The 24,457-nt window shown below is 48.1% G+C and overlaps 2 protein-coding genes across 2 annotated transcripts in view; one reads left to right on the top strand and one right to left on the bottom strand.

The window, feature by feature from the left end:
- Nucleotides 1-24,457, top strand: part of LOC142559917 (metalloprotease TIKI2-like) — a 156,403-nt gene that overhangs the window by 89,022 nt on the left and 42,924 nt on the right. Inside the window, exons 3-4 of the mRNA XM_075671612.1 lie at nt 5,396-5,664; nt 7,330-7,624. Of these exons, the coding sequence (XP_075527727.1) occupies nt 5,396-5,664; nt 7,330-7,624 (564 nt within the window). The remainder of the gene's footprint in view (nt 1-5,395; nt 5,665-7,329; nt 7,625-24,457) is intronic.
- Nucleotides 1-24,457, bottom strand: part of LOC142559915 (uncharacterized) — a 165,265-nt gene that overhangs the window by 129,018 nt on the left and 11,790 nt on the right. The window lies entirely within an intron of this gene.

The raw sequence follows: 24,457 nt of genomic DNA, 5'->3' as shown, positions 1-24,457 counted from the left end.
GGTTGGTTATATTCTGCACATTTCTCTATCACTTGATTGATAGTGTGAATATGGTCTATTGTTGAGTAGCCTTTACGGAATCCTGCCTGGTCCTTTGGTTGACAGAAGTCTAAGGTGTTCCTGATTCTATTTGCGATTACCTTTGTAAATACTTTGTAGGCAACGGACAGTAAGCTGATCGGTCTATAATTTTTCAAGTCTTTGGCGTCCCCTTTCTTATGGATTAGGATTATGTTAGCGTTCTTCCAAGATTCCGGTACGCTCGAGGTTATGAGGCATTGCGTATACAGGGTGGCCAGTTTCTCTAGAACAATCTGACCACCATCCTTCAACAAATCTGCTGTTACCTGATCCTCCCCAGCTGCCTTCCCCCTTTGCATAGCTCCTAAGGCTTTCTTTACTTCTTCTGGCGTTACCTGTGGGATTTCGAATTCCTCTAGGCTATTCTCTCTTCCACTATCGTCGTGGGTGCCACTGGTACTGTATAAATCTCTATAGAACTCCTCAGCCACTTGAACTATCTCATCCATATTAGTAACGATATTGCCGGCTTTGTCTCTTAACGCACACATCTGATTCTTGCCTATTCCTAGTTTCTTCTTCACTGTTTTTAGGCTTCCTCCGTTCCTGAGAGCCTGTTCAATTCTATCCATATTATAGTTCCTGATGTCCGCTGTCTTAAGCTTGTTGATTAACTTAGAAAGTTCTGCCAGTTCTATTTTAGCTGTAGGGTTAGAGGCTTTCATACATTGGCGTTTCTTGATCAGATCTTTCGTCTCCTGCGATAGCTTACTGGTTTCCTGTCTAACGGAGTTACCACCGACTTCTATTGCGCACTCCTTAATTGTTCCCATGAGATAGTCGTTCATTGCTTCAACACTAAGGTCCTCTTCCTGAGTTAAAGCCGAATACCTGTTCTGTAGCTTGATCCGGAATTCCTCTAGTTTCCCTCTTACCGCTAACTCATTGATTGGCTTCTTGTGTACCAGTTTCTTCCGTTCCCTCCTCAAGTCTAGGCTAATTCGAGTTCTTACCATCCTATGGTCACTGCAGCGTACCTTGCCGAGTACGTCTACATCTTGTATGATGCCAGAGTTCGCGCAGAGTATGAAGTCGATTTCATTTCTAGTCTCACCATTCGGGCTCCTCCACGTCCACTTTCGACTAACCCGCTTGCGGAAAAAGGTGTTCATTATCCGCATATTATTCTGTTCTGCAAACTCTACTAATAATTCTCCTCTGCTATTCCTAGAGCCTATGCCATATTCCCCCACTGACTTGTCTCCAGCCTGCTTCTTGCCTACCCTGGCATTGAAGTCGCCCATCAGTATAGTGTATTTTGTTTTGACTTTACCCATCGCCGATTCCACGTCTTCATAAAAGCTTTCGACTTCCTGGTCATCATGACTGCATGTAGGGCATAGACTTGTACCACCTTCAATTTGTACCTCTTATTAAGTTTCACAACAAGACCTGCCACCCTCTCGTTAATGCTATAAAATTCCTGTATGTTACCAGCTATTTCCTTATTAATCAGGAATCCGACTCCTAGTTCTCGTCTCTCCGCTAAGCCCCGGTAACACAGTACATGCCCGCTTTTTAGCACTGTATATGCTTCTTTTGTCCTCCTAACCTCACTGAGCCCTATTATATCCCATTTACTACCCTCTAATTCCTCCAATAACACTGCTAGACTCGCCTCACTAGATAGCGTTCTAACGTTAAACGTTGCCAGGTTCAGATTCCAATGGCGGCCTGTCCGGAGCCAGGTATTCTTAGCACCCTCTGCAGCGTTACAGATCTGACCGCCGCCGTGGTCAGTTGCTTCGCGGCTGCTGGGGACTGAGGGCCGGGGTTTGATTGTTGTATTCATATAGGAGGTTGTGGCCAAGTACTGCACCAGAGTGGCCAATCCTGCTCTGGTGAGAGAGTGCGTTACCGGTTCTGGTCACCGGGATCAGGCCGCACTCCAGGCCTGTTTGTGCAATTTTCTCAACACACGGTTTTTTTTTTGTATTTCCCGGTGGAGAATTTCCCGGTGGAGCTTGCCGCCATACTACTGTTCAAATGAAACTTTTTTAAAGATCCCTTTCAAAAACTTGGCGTGACTTGTCTCTACCAGTCTTCCTATCCTTAGGTGCTAGGGGGCTTTAGCTGCAGGAACGTATGTTATGTCGCCAATTTCCTGCGCGAGAGACGAGTTGTACATATGCAAATTTTTTTCCCTTCATCGTGTACTAATTTCTTTCTTTCCAGTGGCAATAGTTATTATTCAGCTCACATACGTATCAAGTAACTCTTAATTTTAAAATTTCTAGTTTTATAGATTTATTTAATATTATTTTCACTTCAATTCTTTTTTATTTTCTTGAAACCTCGTAAGTCCAATTTCTGGCCGATCCGCCAGAGTAACTAGCGCCATTTTACTAAAAAACAACTAACTAACCAACGAAATAACAGCTACGCACGTGTACTGTGAACGAGAGATTCCGTGGGCTGCGAACAAGAAATATCTTAATCGCGAAGCGTCATTTTGTTTGGCACATTGGTCAGTGACCGTTTCTAACAAAGCTCTTATTTGGCCGAACATCGAACTCTGGACAGTATTTCCCGCATGTAGAACCGTAAGAGACTCGCGCCTGGTTAATCTCTCTGCCTTTTTTCCCTTCTATCTCGACTTCAGATCCCGTCTGTCGGAAACTTTTTTTTATAGTGGCAATATAAATCACAGATATACTCCAAGCACAAACAGCCCATTACGCTCTTCGCGCAAAGTACGCAATGAACGCGAATTTTCATTATAATACGATAATCTATACCAGTGTATAAAACGCGTGAAAAACTAATCCATGTTGCAACGCATGAAATGAGCACGTGTATGTGGCGGGGGCGCGTTGTGACGACATGAAAAAAAAAAGGCGTAATGTATTTCTTCAAAATTATTTCCTATGTTGAAAACAGAACGGAAGAACATAATACATCTGAATAAGGAGAGCTTTGTTATCTCTCTGATGGAACCTATAGTGGCGCTTGGCGCTTGTGTGTCAAAATAACAAACGGCAACATGTGTCGTTGCGGCAGCCGCAATGATTTCACCGGGTGCATTTTTCATTGTGTTTTCAAGTTCTGCTAAGATCTCTCTACGCGTAAAGAGCATGACGCTCCCGCATTATACTGCGAGGAAAACTTGGAAATGTATTTTTGCATTACCATTGCCTCTTGTTAAAATGTTGCACATCTACCAAACAGAAAGGCAATCGTGCCGACAAAGTGTGAGGATCCGTGCACAATGCTTGACAGACAATGTATTGAACAGGTGCGTAGTCGGCACTGCCGAGTTTCTCCGTGAAAGTGCCATCATGAAGAACGAGTTTCCATCGGCGGGCGCGTTTAACTGTTCTGATGGAGAACAGCGCGGAATGAGCCACAGGAACCGAAGGTCCGGAGTCATAGGAACGGAAGGTTTGGTGCAAGTATGATGAAGTGAAATGAAATAGTGTTCAATCCGAACAAACAAGCAAACAAACAAACAAACAAACAAACAAACAAACAAACAAACAAACAAACAGCATTACTTGTCTGAAATAAAAGCACAGAGTTAGGGCGTTCGATAATCATTCTGTTGAAATAAAATAATTTCTTTTCTTTTCTGAGCGACGTGACGCGACGATGGCGACATGACTTGACAGAGGCTGTGCGTGATGCTTTATGTAGTATTTTCTTCCTCTCTTTACGTCGCAGTGGCACTAAGCTCGCAATCGACTTTAAACAAGACGTGTAGTGAACTTCAATTGGCAAGGCTTCGTTTTCGTTCTTCTATCGTCCTGTACGCTGTGTTTGCTAAGTCTTTGTTTCTTTACCACCGATAAACCTTAGCAGAAATCGCTAAGTTGCGCTTAAAAGAAATCACTTATTTCCTTTGCTGGAATTGCCGGCCACGTAATTATTAATTAGTTCTGTTAAAGACACGGGCTTTGTTGACTTCACACGGGTTTGGGATATCTGGGATCCCGGTATCTTGTAATAACTTCCAGAAAAAAAACGGACCTTTCGTGCTTCCAGAGCGTCGTAGGGAGGTCTCAAAATGTAGGTCGCAACGAGACATGAAGGTCGAAGTAGGCAAAAATAATGGCACCGGTGTAATTAGCGCCAATATAGTTAACAGCACATTGGATCTACCCCTGTAAAGGATGCACTGCCGTAAATAGAGTTATGTTGCGGCAAAGCCATCGTACGGCACACTTTTGGGAAATTAAGCGAATTTGCTCGGACTAAGCAAGGTTCGCGCGAGGTAATGTATCGAAGGCGGCTTCCACGGTGCCCACAAGAAGAGAGCATTAGTCTTACAGTAGGTAAAATAACCGGTACGGGCGTAATTAGCGCAAATATTGTCGAAGATGAACCACATTGTACCATGGGATGCATTATCTCCGGAATCGACGCACCTTGCCTCTCGGTCAAAAAAAAAAGAAAAGAAAAAAAGAAGAAAGGTAGGGACGTAATTGCGTGCCAAATATGATAAGAAGAAAATATTAGATGAGTGATTGAGTAAAAAAAAGAAATATAATATATACATACAGTCAACGTTTAATCATCGAATCATTGGACCACCGTGCACGTCCACCTGGCCTTTTTTTTAGCATCGGCACTTGATTGAGCCTTTCTTTTCTTTTTCGCCAGTGCTGTCCACCGATGGCATTGCCCCGCTTCTCCGTATTCGCTGCGTTATGCTTGGTAACCACCTTCGTCCAGTCTATTGTGCCGTTTCTTGCAGATGGGCCGACAATCTGACACCCCCGCTTGAAGGTACAACGAAAGACGTGCACATGTGCCCGCCCCGGAGAATGTTATGAACGACAATCAAGGCGTAATGTACAGGAATAAAAAAATCGGCCGATGACATTGCTACGCTAAGGAACCATTCTCTCAATTTTAATGTGATGCAGTATACTAGCACAACGTTACGTACTATAATTCATGGGGCTACCGTCCCGAAGAAACACTCGGGCTATGTGAGGGCTGTGAGGAGTGGAGTGCTCTGAATATTTTGTGAACCATAGGAATATTCAGCCTGCATCTATTTCTAAGTACACCAGCGCATTCCGCCCCGCCCCCCTCCTTCAGAATGCGGTCGCCAGGAATCGAACCCGCGACACTTAAGCGACCTCCGCGCTACTGCGACGTTAAGTTCAACGGTACGGGGCGTCCGCCAACGTGTGTGGATGTACATATGGCAGAAAGCAGGGCTAGTTGGTTTTATGATAACCGATGCTTTCCCCGCGTTTCGAAAGAAACAGGAAAAAAAGTCAGAGAATTAAAAAAAAATAACGAAGTGTCATTTCTGTTCTGGTCTCTTTTACTCTATCATGTTTTTTTTCTGTGCTTGTCGTCGCAGACTGGCAGTGGCGTGCGCTCTTTCCTGTGGTCGACGCGGAGCGAGCCGCCGTCGTACTTCTTCGGCACCATCCACGTGCCGTACACCCGAGTCTGGGAGCACGTGCCGGAGAACGCGAAACAGGCGTTCGGAAACGCAGACCGCGTCGTCTTCGAGCTCGACCTGCTAGACCCTGGCACGCTGGGGGCGCTGGCGAACTGCCAGCTGCTGCCCGAGGGCCGCTCCCTGGCCGACGTCCTGCCGGCCGACCTGCTCACAAGACTGCGAAGGTAGGAGAGCTTATCATCTGCTTACGGAGCCCACACGCCCGTGTAAGGCAGCACGTTTTGTCGTAGCGGTAAAAGGGCATCAGCTCTGTGGAAAGTTGTCATGTAGAGGCACTGTATCTCGCGCCTGCGTCCACGCTGGTCCTGCGCGCAGCCTCTATAAGTTGCCAAAAATCTTAAACTATATACAGACAGACGAATTAGAATGTTGGTCGATGTCTTGCACAGGTATAGGGAACAGTGCGGAAATGCTGGAGGTGTTTTCGGAAACCTTGACGATAATCAAAACAAGCTCGAAGAAGTAATAATTTGTCACGAATTTCCAGAGAGCCCCGCACAGCCTACAAGTGCGTTTGCAATTTGTAAACGAACGCTGCAAATGCAGCTGAAAGACAATATCGGCCTTTACCTTCATGCTCACGTATTTGAATGCCTCTACTATCTTACGTAGATAATTGAAAGCGTCTCGTATAATGCGAAGTACTTAAGAGAAAAATCAAAGTGACGTTCTCAACGGCGGGCAACTGAGTGGGCACGGTGCGAGCGGAGAACGTGACATCAGCGGTCAAGAATAAAACGGCGCACAGGAGGTATTCTGTCCACCTAGCGGACATGTCCATTTTCTCTGCTGTTGAAATTCTGGCTGGCTGGGCTGCGCGTCCGCAGCAACCAGGTACCACAGCCAACCAGCACTTCAGCAGCAGACGAAATGCACATGTCCATTAGGTGGACTCTTACAAAATAGCTCCCTTGTTCGAGCAAAGGCGCATCGCAGTGTTATGGTGTATGACGTTGGAGGCTCGTCGCACAGAGGACACTGCAGAGAAGTGGTAGGCCAGGGCGGCGCAAAAGCGAGAAGTCGAGAAGTTGATGCAAAAGCTGCCCACGGCAGGAAGAAATTTGCACCACAATAGACAACAACGTGTTTGTGAGGCGGACACTATACGTGCTAAAGCAGCATTTATGTTATTAAAAATGGTGCCCACATCTGTGACAATTTTTGTTCAATATTCCGGCATTTCTTTTATATTCTATTTCGCACGCTTTAAGTTATCTTTTACCCTCTGTGACATCGAAGCCACTTTCTCACGTTATACTCTTATAATTTCATTCTCTGTCTGCGTTTCTGTCATGTGCCGATGTTGAAAGAACAGCGAATTAATGCGACCGAAAGGCCGTTTTGTTTATCACGTGAGATGCAGCGAGCTGGGTGGCTTATACTAAAAGGTATTGTGGCAAACTTCTTCCCTACTCGTTTCTCGCAAGAAAATATAGTCTGCAGCTGACTTCAGCAGAAGTCAGGCAACGCCGCTTCACGCTAAGCTCTTATTGCGGGAGTAGTGGGGGAGTAATGCCGACATGCAGCCCCGAACGTCAGGTGAAATTCAGACAGTCAGAAAGCTGTGCACAGACGCTTCTAGTGCCTCGCTAACGTTTCACACTGACGACGCCAAGCGAGACGTGGAAAACATTACCGCTCGCAGAAAACGAGGACACAGAAAGTAAAGACATCGCAGTCTCTTCCGTGCCTTTGTCTTCGGCGCTGCAATGTTTTCCATGCGTCAGTACAACAACTTGCGCAGTGCGAAAGAGTCAGGGAATCCTGACACTATCTTTCGATATGGCAGAGCACCAGGCTATAAGAGAAATGTGTGCGCCTCGCCGTAGGCACCTGGAGTACGTGCGCGCCAAGATGTCGTCGTGGATGACGGCCGACCAGCGCGGGCGCGGCCTGTACGCCGACTACCTGTTCCACGCCATCACGGGTGACTGGGAGCGCAAGCGGCCCATCTGGGTGCTGCTCATGGTCGACTCGCTGACCGAAGGCGACGTGCGCGCCCGCGGCGTGCCCGTGCTCGACCTCTTCCTCGCGCAGGAGGCACAGCGCCTGGCCAAGCGCACCGGCGCCGTCGAGCAGGTGCACGAGCAGTGCCTGCCCCTCAACGGACTCAACGGCAGCCAGGTAAGGTCCGTCGACGGTCGTACGAGTACGGCCGGGCCTTTGCTTTCACACCTCTGCGCCCGCGCGACGCCTTGCAAGTGGGGCATTCAGTGTCATCTGGACGACGTATACAGTACGCGAGTGGAGGCGAAAATGTGTAGATGTACTTTGGGCGAGGCCGAAAAAAAACGAAGTCTTATCATGTATGCTGTGCGCGGAGTATGAAATGCGTTCGCAGGTGTCACGAAATAAACCAGTGGGAAGAAATCAAGCCGAGTTGCGCTAAAAACACTATAGAATCATGCCGTACCAACTTGCGCAATCTGCCACCCTTGTGAAGTAGAACACGTGTGGCTGACATAAATAATAAAGTATAACCCTTTCTAAATGCGGGCATGTGGTTGTAGGGCAAACACGTGACGTCTGTTTGCGGAATGGCAGCCATTTCTTCGGCAATAACGGCCGAACTTCTAGTGCGACATCGCGAACAATATGAAGCGCTGCACACCCAGGGACGCCGAGGAGTGCCGAGAGGCGCACTGTAAACAAGCAAGGAGAAAATGAGCAGGAAGAAAGATGACTGTGGAGGTGAGGAATTCAGAAAGCTTGCCACGCATGAGCACTGCGCAAAGCAAACCGGCAGTGACAGGCTGTCCGGCGAAACCCGGCTAACGAGCGGGCGAAAAGCGCGAGCCAGACGTGCGAAAACGGCAACAGCAGCGCTGCGCGCAAAGCGACTGCAAACGACCGGCCAGGACATCGCGCGAAAAACACAACGAAAGTGAGTAAAGGCAGGGGAACGTAAGCACCGCCCTCCTCTTACTACGGCCCCGCGTCGTCTCCTGCCGGCGTTGTGCTGCGTGCACTCTACCGGCGCGATGGAAGGCGCCGGCGTAGATAAATCTCTGCAGCCGTCGCCTGTTTGCAGTGGCTGGCACCGGCGCGGCTCCCGAACGGCGCGTCCCCGATCTCGCCGTCGCCGCGGATTAGCCGAGAGAGAGTGGTGTGTGTGCTGTTCGCGTGGGGGGCGCGGCTCCCGGATTAGTGCCCCGGGGAGCGACGGCCGCACGACCCCCGGGCCACGCAGCGCGCCGATTCCGCGCGTCGCCTCGGGAGTCTCGCAGTCGTCGCTCATCGCCGCTGTCGCGCAGTTCATCGAGAGACGAGCCGGCAGTGGCATCATGTGCGGCAATGAAATTACGGCAACCGTAATGGTTCCTTTGTTAATGTTCCGTAATCACATACAGCTTATTTTCTGAGATAGTAAGAGCTGGCACGCTAAATTAATTCATGAAGGGCGGCACAGCGCAAGGAAGGAATTCATGAAAAAGAAAAAGAAAGCAGAACAAGGCACTGTCAACTCCCCCCCCCCCCCCCGCTATTTTCCTCCCAGTGTAGTATTTCCTTGTCCTGTGCAGACATCATGAATTACCGACTCTCTCAACTCTCATTGCTTCTACACTACATGGAGAGCGAGATTCACTGGGACACTTATTGAGGAAATCAGTAAATTGCTGCGACGGGTCATTTTGCCGACATCGCGTTGAAATTCTCCCCGAACTACGCTAGAAAAGTACCTAATTTCACTTAACGTTGTCTTCTGTTTTGTTATCCGATACATCTTCCGGTGGAGAAATTCAAGTAATGGGCACATCGCAGACATCTCTACGTACGATGGCTACATAATAAAATGAGAAGGACACACGGGGGCGGGCGCAACAGAGCGCCCCCATCAGACAGGCAATAAGCAGTCTCTTCTACGACATAATTACTATGCGCATTGCACAGTTTCTATTGAACGACGTAATAGTGCAATGCTTACGTAATTTCTACAAGTACAAGTCGTCATCAACAAAATTAACCAGAAATACAGTTCGAACACACAGCTCTTGTTCGCACGGCTCTATTGGCGCATATAAATGAAGCATAGAGATCTTTTACACGAACGATTACAAATTTATAACTTGGTACGTCCTCTGAAAGGGCTCTCAGAATAGCGGTACAGCCTTCTGTTACTGTTTGGATTGTTGGCCATTGTCCTGGCCATTTTAGCCACGATAATCGTTTTCTTCGCGCGTTTGCTGCATCTGCTCGTCAGGCCACCGCCCGGAGGACTCGGGTATCATGCCGAGAACCGCTCTTCCAGCAATGGGCGGTCGGCTGTCTAGTTGGAGAAGCACTTTGTCATTGACGGCTCTTGTTCTCAGGCGGCTATTATTCAACTGATTTGTCGGTACATTATGTACTGAAGGAGTAGGAGCGTTAAGAAAGCAGACACACACACACACAGGACAGCACTCATAATGAATTGCCTTATATGTAAACCAATCTGTATTACCCCTACAGATATGACGGTTGTTGGTTCGATTCTCCACAAAATTATGCAGTAAAACCAACAAACGGTATACATAAATATGTTCGCGACAACAAGTATGCAGCGACAAGCGCATAATTCCTTCAAGCGCATTTTCTCCTGTACTATAGACCATGACTTATCTGCGTGGTGAACGGTTACCTGCACGGTGATAGTGGTCTCAGTTATTACTCGCCGCGAAGGCGCAGTGGCTGTAGTGCCGCGGACGAGGAATCTGGTCGAGGCTTCGATTCCTGGCCATATGGCAGCGGAATTCAGAACACCTGTATGCAAAGATTGTGATATACGTCAGGAAACCGGACGTGGCCAAACTAATCTGCAATCCTCTTCCACGGTGCACGTTGCAGCTGAGGTGCAGCTTCGGCGAGTAACATCAAGCCCAGCCAGCTACCAAAACTTCTACGGGGAAGTCAGCGCTGATGAGGAGGCGCTACGGCCGTTTAAGTTTACGACCAAATTGTGCTGATGCCATCCGGTAGGGAGCCGACGAAAATCGCTCGACATTATGAACCATAACAGACGCGCGCCTGTATGAATTAACATCCGATTTACTCCTATGCGTGCGGCCGACCTCTGTCCATAGTTACGTGCGTTGCGAGAGGCGCATACGCTCCTACGTTCTGGCACGACGGCGTCCAGTCAAATGAGAAGCTGGACATTGGTGCCCCAAGAGGAGCGCTGAACTTGCTGACGCGAAATCGCTGCATGCGCGACTTTTGCTTACGGCGCTACTGTCGGCACATCAAGTTTCAGCGCTGTTGGCGTTACTTGCCTACACGCCTGTCTACATTAGCATTAGGCAATACTCACGTCACTGTTACTTTTGAATACGCGGCAGGGCATCGCCCGGTGGTCTATGCGAGGTAAGGCCTTGAGCGAGAATGCTTGTTTCGATGTGCTCGGTTTAGACCGCCAGAGCTTTTTCGAAATGCGCAGTAGCCCGCTAGGTCGTCTGTGCAACTGGCCGCTATCCCGCGGATACTATGTGTCGACTGCACATATAGTCCGCCCCTAGCGGCTAAAAATTGGCCTCTAGAGCACCGCACGCTGAGTCGCATATACTGCGCTGAAACTTTTGTTGCGCTGAGCGAGACGCTGGAGAGAGGAAGGGACGAGGGTCACTCTGACCGTCTTGCGCTTGGCCGGCTTCATTTCATCCGCAAATCAGTGCCTTGGGCGAGAAGACTCCGGACGTCGAAGACGAGTGAGGATCAGGGGTGGGAAAGATTATGCAGATTTACTGAGAAAATATGTTTACATTTAAATTCAGCTCCGAAGATGCAGCGACAACTTCAACAACGCAGCAAAGCCGCTGATATTCACGCGTCTTGTGGTCGTATACCGTCCTCCGAGGCAAGCTAATGGGCCACAGGTTTCCCCGACGCCTGGTCTCGCCCATGTGGCCGCAACCTGAGCGACGACTGCTGAAGGCTCTGGAAAATCCCGCTACAATGTTGGCGCATCGTTCCGAGGGCGCATAATGGTCGCCTGGGATTCAGTCTGGCTCGTCGCAGGCAGCCCGCGCGGCTTGCGACGCGCAGCGCTATCTCTTGCCGACAGCGGTGCCCTGGGGAGCGCGCGCGTGCGTGGAGGCGGCACGAGACGCTGGACGCGCTAACTGCTTCTATAACGCGCCGAGCCAGATGACAACTTCAATTTCCTGTCACCTATAAACCGACAGAAAGCAACGCCGATGCCGTCACTGATTATGCAGCGAAGTTAACTCCGCTGGCATAACGGGCAAGGAAGTTACGATTTGGAGAGCATATCCTCAGAAATAAAGCAATGCGTTCACCTACCTTGACACGCCGTGGTTGCTTAATGGCTTTGACGTTGCGCTGCTAAGCACGAGGTCGCGGGATCGAATCTCAGCCTCATTTTGTTGCGGGCGAAACGCAAAAAACGCCCGTGTATACCGTGCATTGGGGGCACGTTAAAGAACGTACCCCAGATGGCCGAAATTAGAGCGGTGTCCCCCACTACGGCGCGCCTCATAATCAGAACGTGGTTATGGTGCGTGAAACCCCAAAATTTTCACCTGTCTTGGCCTTGGCTTCCTTCCTAACCACCCATCTTCTTAGGTCTTCGCTGCGATTACGAAATTACAACTACACAAGAAGGAGGCACGCCGCATGCGACATCATTGCCCAGCATAGCTGTCTAGTGAGCTCTCCCTTATTGGTCGCCTGAGCTATTGGCTTTGTTTCTTTTAGACGTTATAAAATTGAAGTCTTATATTGATCCATGTCGCTGATGCCCATGTGTATAGTTCCTTGCTATGCATTGAAATATAGCAAGTAATGTCACGAAGAACAAATACAGATCATCCTCTCTTGCGTGCCTGCATCTTCGTGCGACATGTGTGGTGGTCGTCTGCAGTTACGGAATCGGGACAGGACGCCACAGGACGCTGCCGTTTCGGACACAGGATATAGCGATTGGAGGTCTCTGTTCGATGCTTCCGAAAGGAATGAACACTTATCTTGCACTCGTCAAAGTCGTTGAGAGTAGGAAGTGGAGCTACTTAATCGATTGTCCTCTTCTTGCACACCGGGCTCCTGGAGTGGCGTACACGTACCTAATTAGGTACGTGTACATGTACCTAATCTTTTTTCTTTTTAAGAGTTTTGTGTATCTATATATCTATATTGTTTGTTTTTCCCGAGCTGTTTCATGTGAAAAGCAAATTGTTTAAGTGAGATCTATGTACTACACGCCATTACTCTCTTTCCTTTCTCCATTTTTGTTGTTCCTCTTCCCTTTCTTTTCCTTCTTTTTTTTTCTCGCTCCTTGCTGTCTGCTGCCTTTTGGACCTTCTGGTTATTAGGACTAGTCTAGTTGCTTTTGTAGCAACTTCTTTCCTAATGCCTGGCACTTTGTACCACTTGTTTTTATGAATAAAGGTATTATTATTATTATTATTATTATTATTATTATTATTATTATTATTATTATTATTATTATTATTATTATTATTATTATTATTATTATTATAAGTGTAAATAATAATAATAATAATAATAATAATAATAATAATAATAATAATAATAATAATAATAATAAGTGTAAATCGTACAAGTGTACACAGTGAAAAATGTGACAGAATTACGGAAGTGCTACTCCTAACTGTAATTTACAGGAAAATACATGCAGATATGTATGCATCATATTACAGGTGTTTTACACGGCTTACCTTTCCGTAGAATTAACTAAAATGCGTTCGTTTTCTAAACAATAAAACCTAAGGTTAAAACCTGAGGATAAAACCTGCATGTATGCATGGTTGGTAAAAGGCTCCTAGTTGACATGTTGTCGTTGCCTGTGACACGTATGGCTCTAGTTGACATGGAATCATATTGTACGCGCACGCGTCCCACGTGCTTGACTGCTTTATGCTCGTTTTATTTCCAACCAGTAACCCACTACCGAATACCTACAACGCGGAATTGGCAAAGAAACGAGCAGTCTCACAAGTTTTTTGTTTTCTGTCATTGATATCATGGTATCGGTGAGAGGTTAATAATTACAAAATGAGAATAAAGCTGATGCGTGACCCGATGTCTTCTCCTCTCTGTTCTCTTGGTAGACCGAGTCCTTTCGTGAACTTTAGGCATCGTCTACACTGTCTCATATGTGCACAGCCGGGTTGGGTGCCTAATAATTACATAACTGAAATCTGGGGTTTTATGTTCCAAAAGCACGATATGATAATGAGGCAATGAGGCGCGCGTAGTAGGGGACTTTGGATTAATTTTGACGTATCTTCAAGTCGACACTTTAACGATGCGTATCAGGCGCTTTGCCCGACTTCCATCGCATCATCTCGCCTCCCTTCCTGCCGCTCGACCTCGTTCAGCTTTTAGCAAGATTATTGCCGCCAACCATGGAACTTTACCGTCAAACTGCCTGCAGCACGACCATCTCAACCGCTGTGGTGCCTCCATCCACTCCAGGCTATTCTTGTTATTCCTGGTATCAAAAAGAAACCGGAGATGTCAACTTTCGCCCTCAAACGAACCGTGCTTTCAGTGCTACATGACAAGCACAGAGGACGCATCCACGTTTACACGGACGGTTCTGTCTCTTCTAAAATTTCAGCTGGAGCAGTGGTGATTCCCGCAGAGTGTGTCACCCTCAAGTTCAAGACATCTGACATTACCTCATCGACGGCTGCTGAACTCGCATCTATCCGTGCTGCTCTGGAGTTTATTGTTCACAAATCATCACATTCATGGTCCATCTTATGTGACTCAAAGGCAGCTCTCCAATGTCTGATATCCCCTTTCAACCATGGACCAATTGAGCAACTAGTCGCAGACATCCGACTACTCCACCATCACGCAATCAACAAGGGACACAGCACCATCTACCAGCGCATACCGGGTCACTGGGGAATTTCAGGAAACGACAGTGCGGATGACGCTGCCCGGTCGGCCCATTATGGTGCCCAGATTATACCCATACCGCTGTCAAGAACAGATGCAGCCACAAGTCTTCGCTTTCTCGCCCGCGAGCTGACGCAGTCTGTGGAACACCAGTGAATTTACGAACGCACGTCTCCACAGATTAGATCCACGTCTGCAACTCCGCCTACCACCAGGGTTACCACGAGCGGAAGCAACACTTCTGTGCCGCCTGTGGCTCGGCGTGGCATTCACAAACTCCTATTCATTCCGCCATGGAATGGCCGACAGCCCTACTTGTGACAACTGCGGCTGCAAGGAGACGATTGAGCACCTTCTTTGTGACTGTCCCCGTTACAAAGTGCCAAGAAAAGTGCTCGTGACCGCGCTCGAAAAACTGGACAATCGCCCCTTTACAGAGGAAAAAGCTCTAGGACACTGGTCCAGACGGGCTTCGGCACTCAAGGCCTTTGCTGAACTTTTTAAGGACATGCGAACTGTGCGACCGCCTTTGAAAGTTGCAGCTCGTAGTTTCGCGTTACTTTGCGAATTTTCTGGTTTCCATTTTTTTCCCTCTTCTTCTTTCTCCTTTTATTCCCTTTACCCCTTTCCCCAGCACAGGGTAGCCAGCCGGTACTTACAGTGGCTAACCTCCATGTCTTTCCTCCCCTTCGTCTCCTCCTCCTCCGGGATTAATTTTGACCACATGGAGTTCTCTTAACGTGCATTCAGTGCACGGTACACGGACGTTTTTGCAATTCGCTCCCATCGAAATTCCGCCTCCGTGGCCTGAATTCGACCCTGTGCCCTCGGGCCTAGCAGAGCAGTGATACAGCGACACCACAGCGGGTCGGTGCCTCATCACTGTCATCCTCATACTTCCTTCGGGTAGTTCGCTAGATCACTTTCTCGTCCTCTAGTACGCATTGCCCGCTTTGAAAGAAGAAACCACTACTCGCAAGTGCGTTCTCAGCGTTTTCACAAGCTCTGGATTTATTCCGGGAAGCACCAAACTGGGAACGACCGGCGCTGTGAGGTTTGCTCGCTTTAAATTATTTTTGTTCGTTTATTATTATTTCTTCTTATTATTATTATATTTCATTTCTTTCCTTCTTTCTTTCTTTCTTTTGAATAGCTGAAGGCGACTCGTATTTTGCGAGACTATGAGAGATCGATGACGCCCTGCGAGATCTTCGCGGCTGTCCGAAAGTCTCGTCGAAGCCCGTTTGACAGCGCCTGTCGTGCGCACAGAGCTGGTACCTTGGCATATAGTGCGCGGTCTCTGTTCGCGCGGCAACGATCGGCATCGCTATTCAGACGCAGCTTGCGCAGGAAAAAAAAAAAACGCCGAGGCGACGTTCTGCAGCGTCCTTCCCGTATATGCGCGTCGTTCACGCTGGCACTCGGATCCCACATAAGAGTGCGCCGGCCGCGCCAGAGAGAACAGAGCGGTCGCGCGGAGCGCGCGTAAGCCGCTTTCGTCGGCCGGACTTCGCTCTCGAGACTCGGGGGAGCCGCTGCAAGCCTACAGCCCTGCGGAAACGCAAAGGCAAACAAGACGAAGCACCGCGGAGGAAGCTGTCCGGTACGGCACGCGTCCGCGCGCGCGGACAAATTGGGTCCGAGTGGTTGTCACGCCCGCCCACACACCTCCTGTAACGCCCGGCCGGGGCGGATTCCTGCCTATAGGGACACACTGGCAGAGTGGCGCGCAGAAAGATTTCCGCGCGTGAATCGGAGGGTACCCCCCCCCCCCCTTCTCAGATCCCCTGGGAACGGACGGTCGAGGCTCAGCGCGGTAGCCGAGAACGCTCGAAGCGGGGCGGATTTGAGGCAGGGCGCGGCGAGCGAACGCGTAGCTGTCGCCCCTCCGCACTGCCTGGCTGCGTACGCGAACAAAACGTGCGGGATGTCATGTATTGTAAGCAAGGTGATGAAACACGCTGGAAATGAGGGCTTCGTTCATCCACTGGACGAAAAAGGACACGCAGCATTCGTTAAACGAGAAGTGCGGAGCCAAAGTTCCGGGTGGTTAATGCGGAGTTGTTGCCATTGTTTGCTCGGCACCAGCAAACCAGAGAGTTTCAGCGCTTGCCGAAGATCGTGGCGCCTTCCAGAAGAGCAGGAAGCAGAGCCCGTATTCACAAAAGAAAAAGAATAAAAAGGTCTTACGCCAACAATTTATCGAAAGAACCAATTATAGGCAATAATTCATGAATCATGAAGGTGACGGACCAGTGGGAAAGAGCACCGAACGAAAGGCTTTGTGAATGTGAGCCTGAGGGTTAAAGTCACGATAAGTTTCTTATTCTTAATTAAAGAAAAATTAAATGAAACTGGAACAACAGAATTTCGCCGTCGGCGTAAGCCGTGGGCTCGACCTTCACATCATGACGCGCGCGATATCCTGTATCAATTAACCTACGGTGACGGCTGTCCCTCCGTTCAATACCTTTTGTATTTCTCGACATGCATATTGAAGTACAAGCGTTGCTCCTAAGGTAAACTATTACGCAATGCCTGCGGTTTAATGGGTGTTCCACATGCGCTGCCATGACTCCGAGTGGCACCGTCTAACACTACCAGGGCTACAGATTCGCGTGCGTAAATACCCGAGACGACGGATGAAGAGACAACCGTCACTGTATCTCTGTCAGCAGAACATCTAACGCGTCATGAGGTTGTGGAACTCTTTTGGGCTAAAAAGGTAATTAGCGTAATTTGCACAATTACTTTTCTAATTGCTACCTCCAGTCATTTTAATATGTATGCCGTTATATTAAATATCATTGATACGATTCCCTGCTTATTTTATTGCGATAGCGATTACGTACACGCGCCAAGCAAATTTTCGCCGTCGGCGCCACCTTGGGGTTGCGCATAAAGACTAAGTGCGATAAGAACGCGCCCCACGCGTCATGTGCTGCGGGTGCAACGGAGAGCGTGCGAGGGTGAGCAAAAAAGTTCCAAGATGTTTCTCTTACAACTCACGCATGAGCAGAACGCCTTGGCAAATACGAGAAGTTCTCGTCTCTAGCCTATAGCCGTGGCTGTGCGTGGTGCGGCTTAACACATACGCGGCCCATTTTGGAGGCAATTTGCGGCGGGTGCAAAGTTTGGGGGAGTTGGCTTGTGGCTTTACGTGCGCTGTCTTCCCATGCCTGAATTGTCGGTTTAGAGGTTGCGTAATCTCAAGTTTCGGAGACTTGTTGAAGCGAGAGGCCGCACGAAACGTTCACTATACCGCTGCCGGCGCTCTTCACCACGTCAGAGTTGGGACAACCATGCATTGTTCGCGTTCACCGAGGGAGATCTGTTCGTGTTTGCCTGTGCGCGCGCTACGCCCTGATTGTTAATTAAATTAGTAAGCAAACGTTTACTGCAATTTACAAGGCCGATAAAGCTACAAGGGCTACTTTACGAAAAAGCCATTGTATATTCTTGTACTTTGTGTAGTTACCTAATAATTTGTTATGTATATCAATCTTTCGCCTTTCGAGCAAAACTGCCATTTCTTTAACTTAACTCTCACACAGGACTCCAGTACAGATTTCAATTTTTTCAACTTGGCCGATCTCTCACCCTGCATATGTGCCAAATGTTTTGAGAACGGCAAGAACAACGCGGTCATTGGGAAGACGCAGCACTCTGCAGGGTCCTTCCGGTGCAGACCCGGTGAATTGCGCCGAACCGAAGGGGGCTTTTGCTGTCGGCCGCTCAGCTGATGGCCATAGTCCGCTCGTATCCCGTGAGAGGCGCTGAAACGGCACAACCGGCAGAGCCTTCGTTTGTGCTTTTGAGCATTTACATCTTGCTGCAGGCGGTCCTTCGCTTTAGGAGATGTTAACAGACCGAAGCTAGGACGCACAAAACAAACTAGCACAGCACGTAGTGCCCACAATTGTAACGTCCTCCCAACACATAATGACCATGGTCTAATGGTAGTCCCTAAAGAGAGCACCAGGACTCCCTATTGTTCTAAACTTGACGGACATTTCGTCGTTAACAACAGCACATTTGATTCGTTTCTTTTCATTCTCGCGCTTAAGTGTAACATTATCTGCCATTTGGTTTTTTGTTTACAATTTTCTATATCAATCACCATTCTTTAAGATATTTTCATTCACTCACAGCGCCTTAGCCCATACACACATATAGAGGTGAGACGGAGTAGCAGGAGGCACGTTCTTTCAACCTGTCCAACTGATCCTCTAGCTGTCTCAGTATAACGTCTCAGTATCTCAGTAACTGTCTCAGTATCTGTCTCAGTATAACGTCTCCACCACGCTGAAACCGCATGCGCAGCCGCCGTGCATGCCGGCGTCATGATGGCAGCAGTCCTCTCCGCTTTCCCCTTGTACTTGAGTTCGGGAATGCTGAGGATAATGTAAATGTGGATGTGAAGATTTTGCTGGTGAATCTTAGGGAAAAGTTGGAGGATGCGTCTCTTCAATCCCAAAATTATATTGTAGCATTTTAATTATCACCCCCCTGCCTTTGGATCTCAAAGGCTAAGTTGCCCTTCAGCCCGCTGAGTACTGTTACTACCAGCATGCTTTGCGGCAGCGGTAGCATAGTGAAGCTCGTTGCGAAATTCGTCTGTTTGCCGATGGCATCTTAACTAAAAAAAACCGTTAGCTTTCGCAACCGCTCATGGTGTCATACAAGCCTCACGTTCGCATGACTGAACGATTCTGAAGTCTAGAAGCGTCACATAGGCTGGGGCAAGGGCGGACATCTGAGGGCTCCAGATTCATTTTGATCATCTCATGTTCTAAAACATGTCCCGAACACTAGTGCACGTAGGTCGGTCGGTACAATCAATCAATCAATCAATCAATCAATCAATCAATCAATCAATCAATCAATCAATCAATCAATCAATCAATCAATCAATCAATCAATCAATCAATCAATCAATCAATCTCATTTCATTCCGATCGGAATACGGTCGCCGGGGTCAGGGATTGAACCCGATACCTCGTGTTCTGCCGCGGAATGCCGCAGCCAGTGATCCACTGCAGCGGGTACAGGATCCGCACGGTCGCGCAACACTGCCCCGTACATACCAAAGGGACCAACATTCGCTGAGGACAAGGAAGGAGCAGGAGACAATAAGGAATTTCCAATGTTGGCGTGATCTAACCGTGTCGAACTGAAGTAGGCGATAGCTCGTGCGATCGGAAAGAACCACACTCAAACGTGAAACGCATGCAGACCAATAGGGACGCGTCCATTTCTACCTTTGAATACAGTAACTGCCTTCTTGTTGAGAAAGGGTGTATTTTGTCTCCAATATCGGCAAGCTTGTGCAATTAAAAGTGTCTAACTATGCCTCTTGTTTTCCTTGTGTTTCAGTGACTGCTTTATAAGGCCTTCTTTGCCTGGGCCCCTCAGTTTTCTCGACTATTCTGACAAAGAAGCGTTGCGCGTTGTACAGCAAAGTATATATATATATATATATATATATATAGCGGCTTACGGGTAAAGGGTTCTGGTGTTAGTATGGACGCCTTGCGATATAAGGCCGCGCTGTGGTCATACGAGCGACCCGTGAGTACACCGAGATATTCGGAAGTGCTGGAACTTAGGTCATTCGAAATTGCTAGTCTAACACTCCACCAGCGAATCCGCAAACCGCTGCTAACAGCGCTAGCAAACCGGAAACGAAAGCGCACCCGAGAACGCGCTGAACATGTCGTTCCATACGAGGCATGTCCATAAGCGCCGCTCGTTCGTGATGAACAGAAGGAAGTGTTGCTCCAGTATAACGTCCACCATGGCCTCACGGTGTTCATTAATTTCTGATTGATTCGGTCTGAAATCGTTTTACAATTCATTATATTGATCCCAGCCTGTCATACTTTGGCGAGAGATATGCAGCAATGGAAATCGAAGTCACGGGGAATACGAAACGAAGCAGAAGCGAGAAAAAAGAAAAGCAGTACAACGTTATCGACGTCGATCTCAAAGCCAAGGGAGGAGCCAGGGAATGGGGTGATCGGTAAACGATAAGACAAAGCTCGGTACAAACGCGGAAAATATGTTACACAGGAAGGCTGAAAAGAAGCTCTGTTGCGCGCTGAAATAAATAAAAAAAGTTAGCAACCTCGTAATGCCCTGCATTCCGCTCTAAAAATTTGGAAGGAAACGAAATATATATTCCTTCTTTCGGCAGATGTTGACCGGCGTGCGCGCTGGAGTTCACTCGCCGTGCCACGTTTGTTTTTTTTTTTTTTCTTCTTTTCCTGGCACCTCTCCAACCGCCGCGGCTGAGCTCAATTTCCTCCGCTCGAGTTTTTCTCCAGTTCTCTTCAGCCGCGCACTTGAGAGATTGCACCGCCACCACGAGACAGCCCGACACTGCGGGGGAAAGGCGGCGCTGCTTCGTCTCCTCTGTCGCTGCTTACCATATTTTCCGCTCTACTACACGCACTGATAACCGAGTAGCACTTGGCTTTCAGCAGATATTCTGAATGAAAATACGGTACAGGGGAATCGTCTTTTTACCACGCCACCTGTCACGGACACCGTAGTTTTGCAACACAAGAGACACGAGACATCTAACGGCCGCATGAACAGCGATAACAACATGGCGGGAGTGCAAACTGAAAGTTGTCATCGACGTCTTAAATTAGCCGGCGCCTAAAAAAAAGAAAGAAGAAAGGAGAGGTTTGTGACATGTCTCCTAACGGCGTGCAGGAACGCTTGCACTAGTATTCTGAACATAATCGGTTGCGCCTGGTTAAGCTGTCATTGTATTTCCACACGAATCAAAAGATGTAACTGCCATTTCACCTTTAGGCGTAGGTCCTGGCTCAGGCAAAAAGCCGATTTGGCGCAGTAGCAAACACTTTTGGCGCAGGGTCTAATGCACGTGTGCTTACCATATACCATGCAAACTTTAACCGTCATAGTCAATATGTTGTGGAGACGGGTTTGCGCGAGGCTTAGCCTGCGATTGCGGTCAGGAAACTACGTGACGCCCCTCCACCTAGCGACGCACAAAGGGCGCTACGGCCGGGTTCGTCGATACGGCGCAGAGAAGGCACCACGGACAAATCGTGAACGAACAAAAGCGTGTTTGTTACCCTAGGATGCAGTAGAGTGCGACAGTCACGGCTTGTGGGGAAAGGCTCACCGCAAGACCGATCGAGTGCGCGCGCCCGCACTGAATATGACATCATGCAATATACTCACGTCATGCCATGCACATTAGGGAGTTTTCGAATAGGGGCCGCAAGGGTTTTGCGTCAGCACCACTGCGCATGCTCGAGACGCAAATAGGGTTTTGCGTTTGTGTCAGTGACGCTATTTCACCGAAATAGCGCTCCGACCCAAGCTCAACGCAAAATTTTTGCATCAACAAACATGGCGGCACCCATCGAAATGCTGGCTCTCGCCGTTAGACCTCATTCGTTAATATAATTATTAAGTACGCACCACGTGCGATTCTATCGCAGCGGCTCTTTTTCAAAGCCCTGTTATCACCCATAAATATCGAAAAAGCTTACCTTTAATCCTGGAATATGACACCCTTCTCCGGCAGTCTCCGTGGTACCATGCAGGTTGGATGAACACCGAAATAAAGCGCCAGCAAGACGGTACAGCGGCAATGCATCGTACGTCCGTCAGAGAAAAATGCGGCAACGACGAACCGGACAACTCCAACGGGCCCATAGGGTTTCTCAATATACAGTGAGAAACTCTATGGACGGGACTGATTCATTCTATGATGATGATGATGATAACGTGCTGTTCAGTTCAATTCAGTTTATTTTCCTTAAAGACCCCCGATTTCAGGGTGTTGATTTTGATTTCAGTTTTGCTAGCTGCGAAGCATCGATGGACATCATGCATAAGAGCGCTCTTATGCATGATTTGGCGCATGCTCGACACAATTTTCAGCTAAAATGCCGTTTTGGCGCAGGATGGCGCAAAGGACCGATCTCGGCATAGTTTGGCGCAATTGGCACAGCTGTTCCACCCCTGCAAGACGCAACCAGTATATTATTTAGAAAAAGGGGAAACTGTCATCCACCCAGCTGTAGCACGAAGCTGCATAGGAAGCCCATACGGGTTTCTCAGAAAGCTTCGTAGTTGAGAAAAAGATCTGTCCTGGTCCGGGTATCGAACCCGGGAACAACGCCTTTCCGAAGCGGTCGCTTTGCCGTATGAGCGCTAGCATAACGCAGGCGAATATGGACAACTCGAAGCACAGGGACACTTAATATATGGCAAATTAGTTCTACGCGGTCCCGCAAGGTGGAGTAAATGTCGTGAAATGGAGAATTGTCATCCACCCAACTTTAGCGTGAAGCTACAAGTTCATTGGATGACCACTTCCACCTTCATGAACCTTATTCCACCTTGTGGGTTTCCGCAGAACTGATTTGCCATATTCAGCACACTATTTCGACTATCGAAGTGTACTTAATATTAATATATTATTAATCAAATTGCAAGGACTAGTATCCGGGGGGTAACTATTCAGGAACAGTAGATACCTAATCAATGTAGCTATTGGCAAGTATACGTTTTAGAGTTGCATATCTACCGCCCGCTGAAGTAATCAAAATGAGTCAGTACAGATAATTGTATTTGCCACATCTTCACGTCAGCATCAACACGTCGAACATTTGTTGGCATCACTTGGAAAAGGAACATGCGGCTTTGCGCTGATTCAGAAAAACTTGTCAGTAAAAGGGATAACTGCAGTATCCCCTAGTTATAGTCAATGGGATAAGCATGCAATCCGATAGCATTCTAAAGCTTTGCCTCGATCTGTTCAGAAATGTTTCGACGGTAGCTTTCTGGCATGACATGACTGTATTGTCACGTGGTGGTGACGTTAAGAACACAGTAACAATACTGTGAAAGGCATAACTAGATTTTTATTGGGCGAACCTGTGCCCACAAAACAAGCTACACTTATAGCACAACGAAAGCGGCGAACACAGTCGGCGATCGTCGAAAATCTGATCTGCGGGTCAAGCGCGTCGGCTTTTATAGAGCAGTCGTCGAATGTTCCAGACAAATCGTTCGGACCCGCGTGCCTTCCACAAAGTTCTACACCATTCGCGTGAGGTGATGAAATCAGATAACATAAGTCTCGGCGACAACAGACAGCGGATAGAAGCATCGATAACTTTCCAGAACCTTCGGATACATGCAGGCGCGTCCCATGCTGTGCGATTACATTTGTTAGGCGGCGAAACGTGGTTGCCCGATAAAGATAAGTACACGTGTCAGTATGGTGTAATGCATGAACTGCTTAAACTGCACGCACAGGAATATTGACACGCAAAATCGAAGGTCTGTGTCCCTATAACTTTATTGTCTAACATGCCTATAACTTCGCTTACAGGGTCGATTACAACTTGACCACAATACTGGATCCCCTACTGGAGATGCGCGACATCTCGAGAAGGGGAGATGCCTGTGAGGGTTTACCGCGACTAAGAATACTCGCGTGAGCTAAGCGATTGTCCGAAGGTAACTCGTTAGACACCTTCATCTTTAGCCACTGCAGTTAATGCAATGCCAAGAAGCCGAGCGCATTAAATGAAGCACAAGCGCTCCCTCCCGCCTCTGTTTCCACTCAATTTGAATTGAATATTTCAAATGTATCCGCGTTGCTTGCATACATTTCCTTCGCAAACTGCGGCACAAGTAGTTTCGTATCTTTTCCTCTTCTCGTCGATCGAGGTGACAACCCACAGTCACGATTTCGCATAATGACTCGTATGGTACCATTCAGTGAAATCTTAAACTATACTGTCGCCATTAGTCGAAACGTCCTTTCTGCAGAATATTTAGAAGATGCTCCCATACGCGACACCTAGCACCGAGCGACGGTGTTACAGACACAGACACAGCTGCACTTGCCACAGACACAGGCAACTGTAACTTGTCTGTGTGGGTTATTCACCTAAGACCGGAAGGAAGGTCAGAGCCATAAGCGCTGTTCAAGCAGCCTCTTATTACCCAATTATATCTTTTGAATGTGATAAGCATATGGTTTGCCTAAATGCTATCGTTATGCTAAATGCAGCACCTCCGTCAGTGGAGAAAGTA

Source organism: Dermacentor variabilis, chromosome 10, assembly GCF_050947875.1.
Source record: "Dermacentor variabilis isolate Ectoservices chromosome 10, ASM5094787v1, whole genome shotgun sequence".
Classification (NCBI taxonomy): domain Eukaryota; kingdom Metazoa; phylum Arthropoda; class Arachnida; order Ixodida; family Ixodidae; genus Dermacentor; species Dermacentor variabilis.
This window is presented reverse-complemented; position numbering and strand designations above follow the sequence as displayed.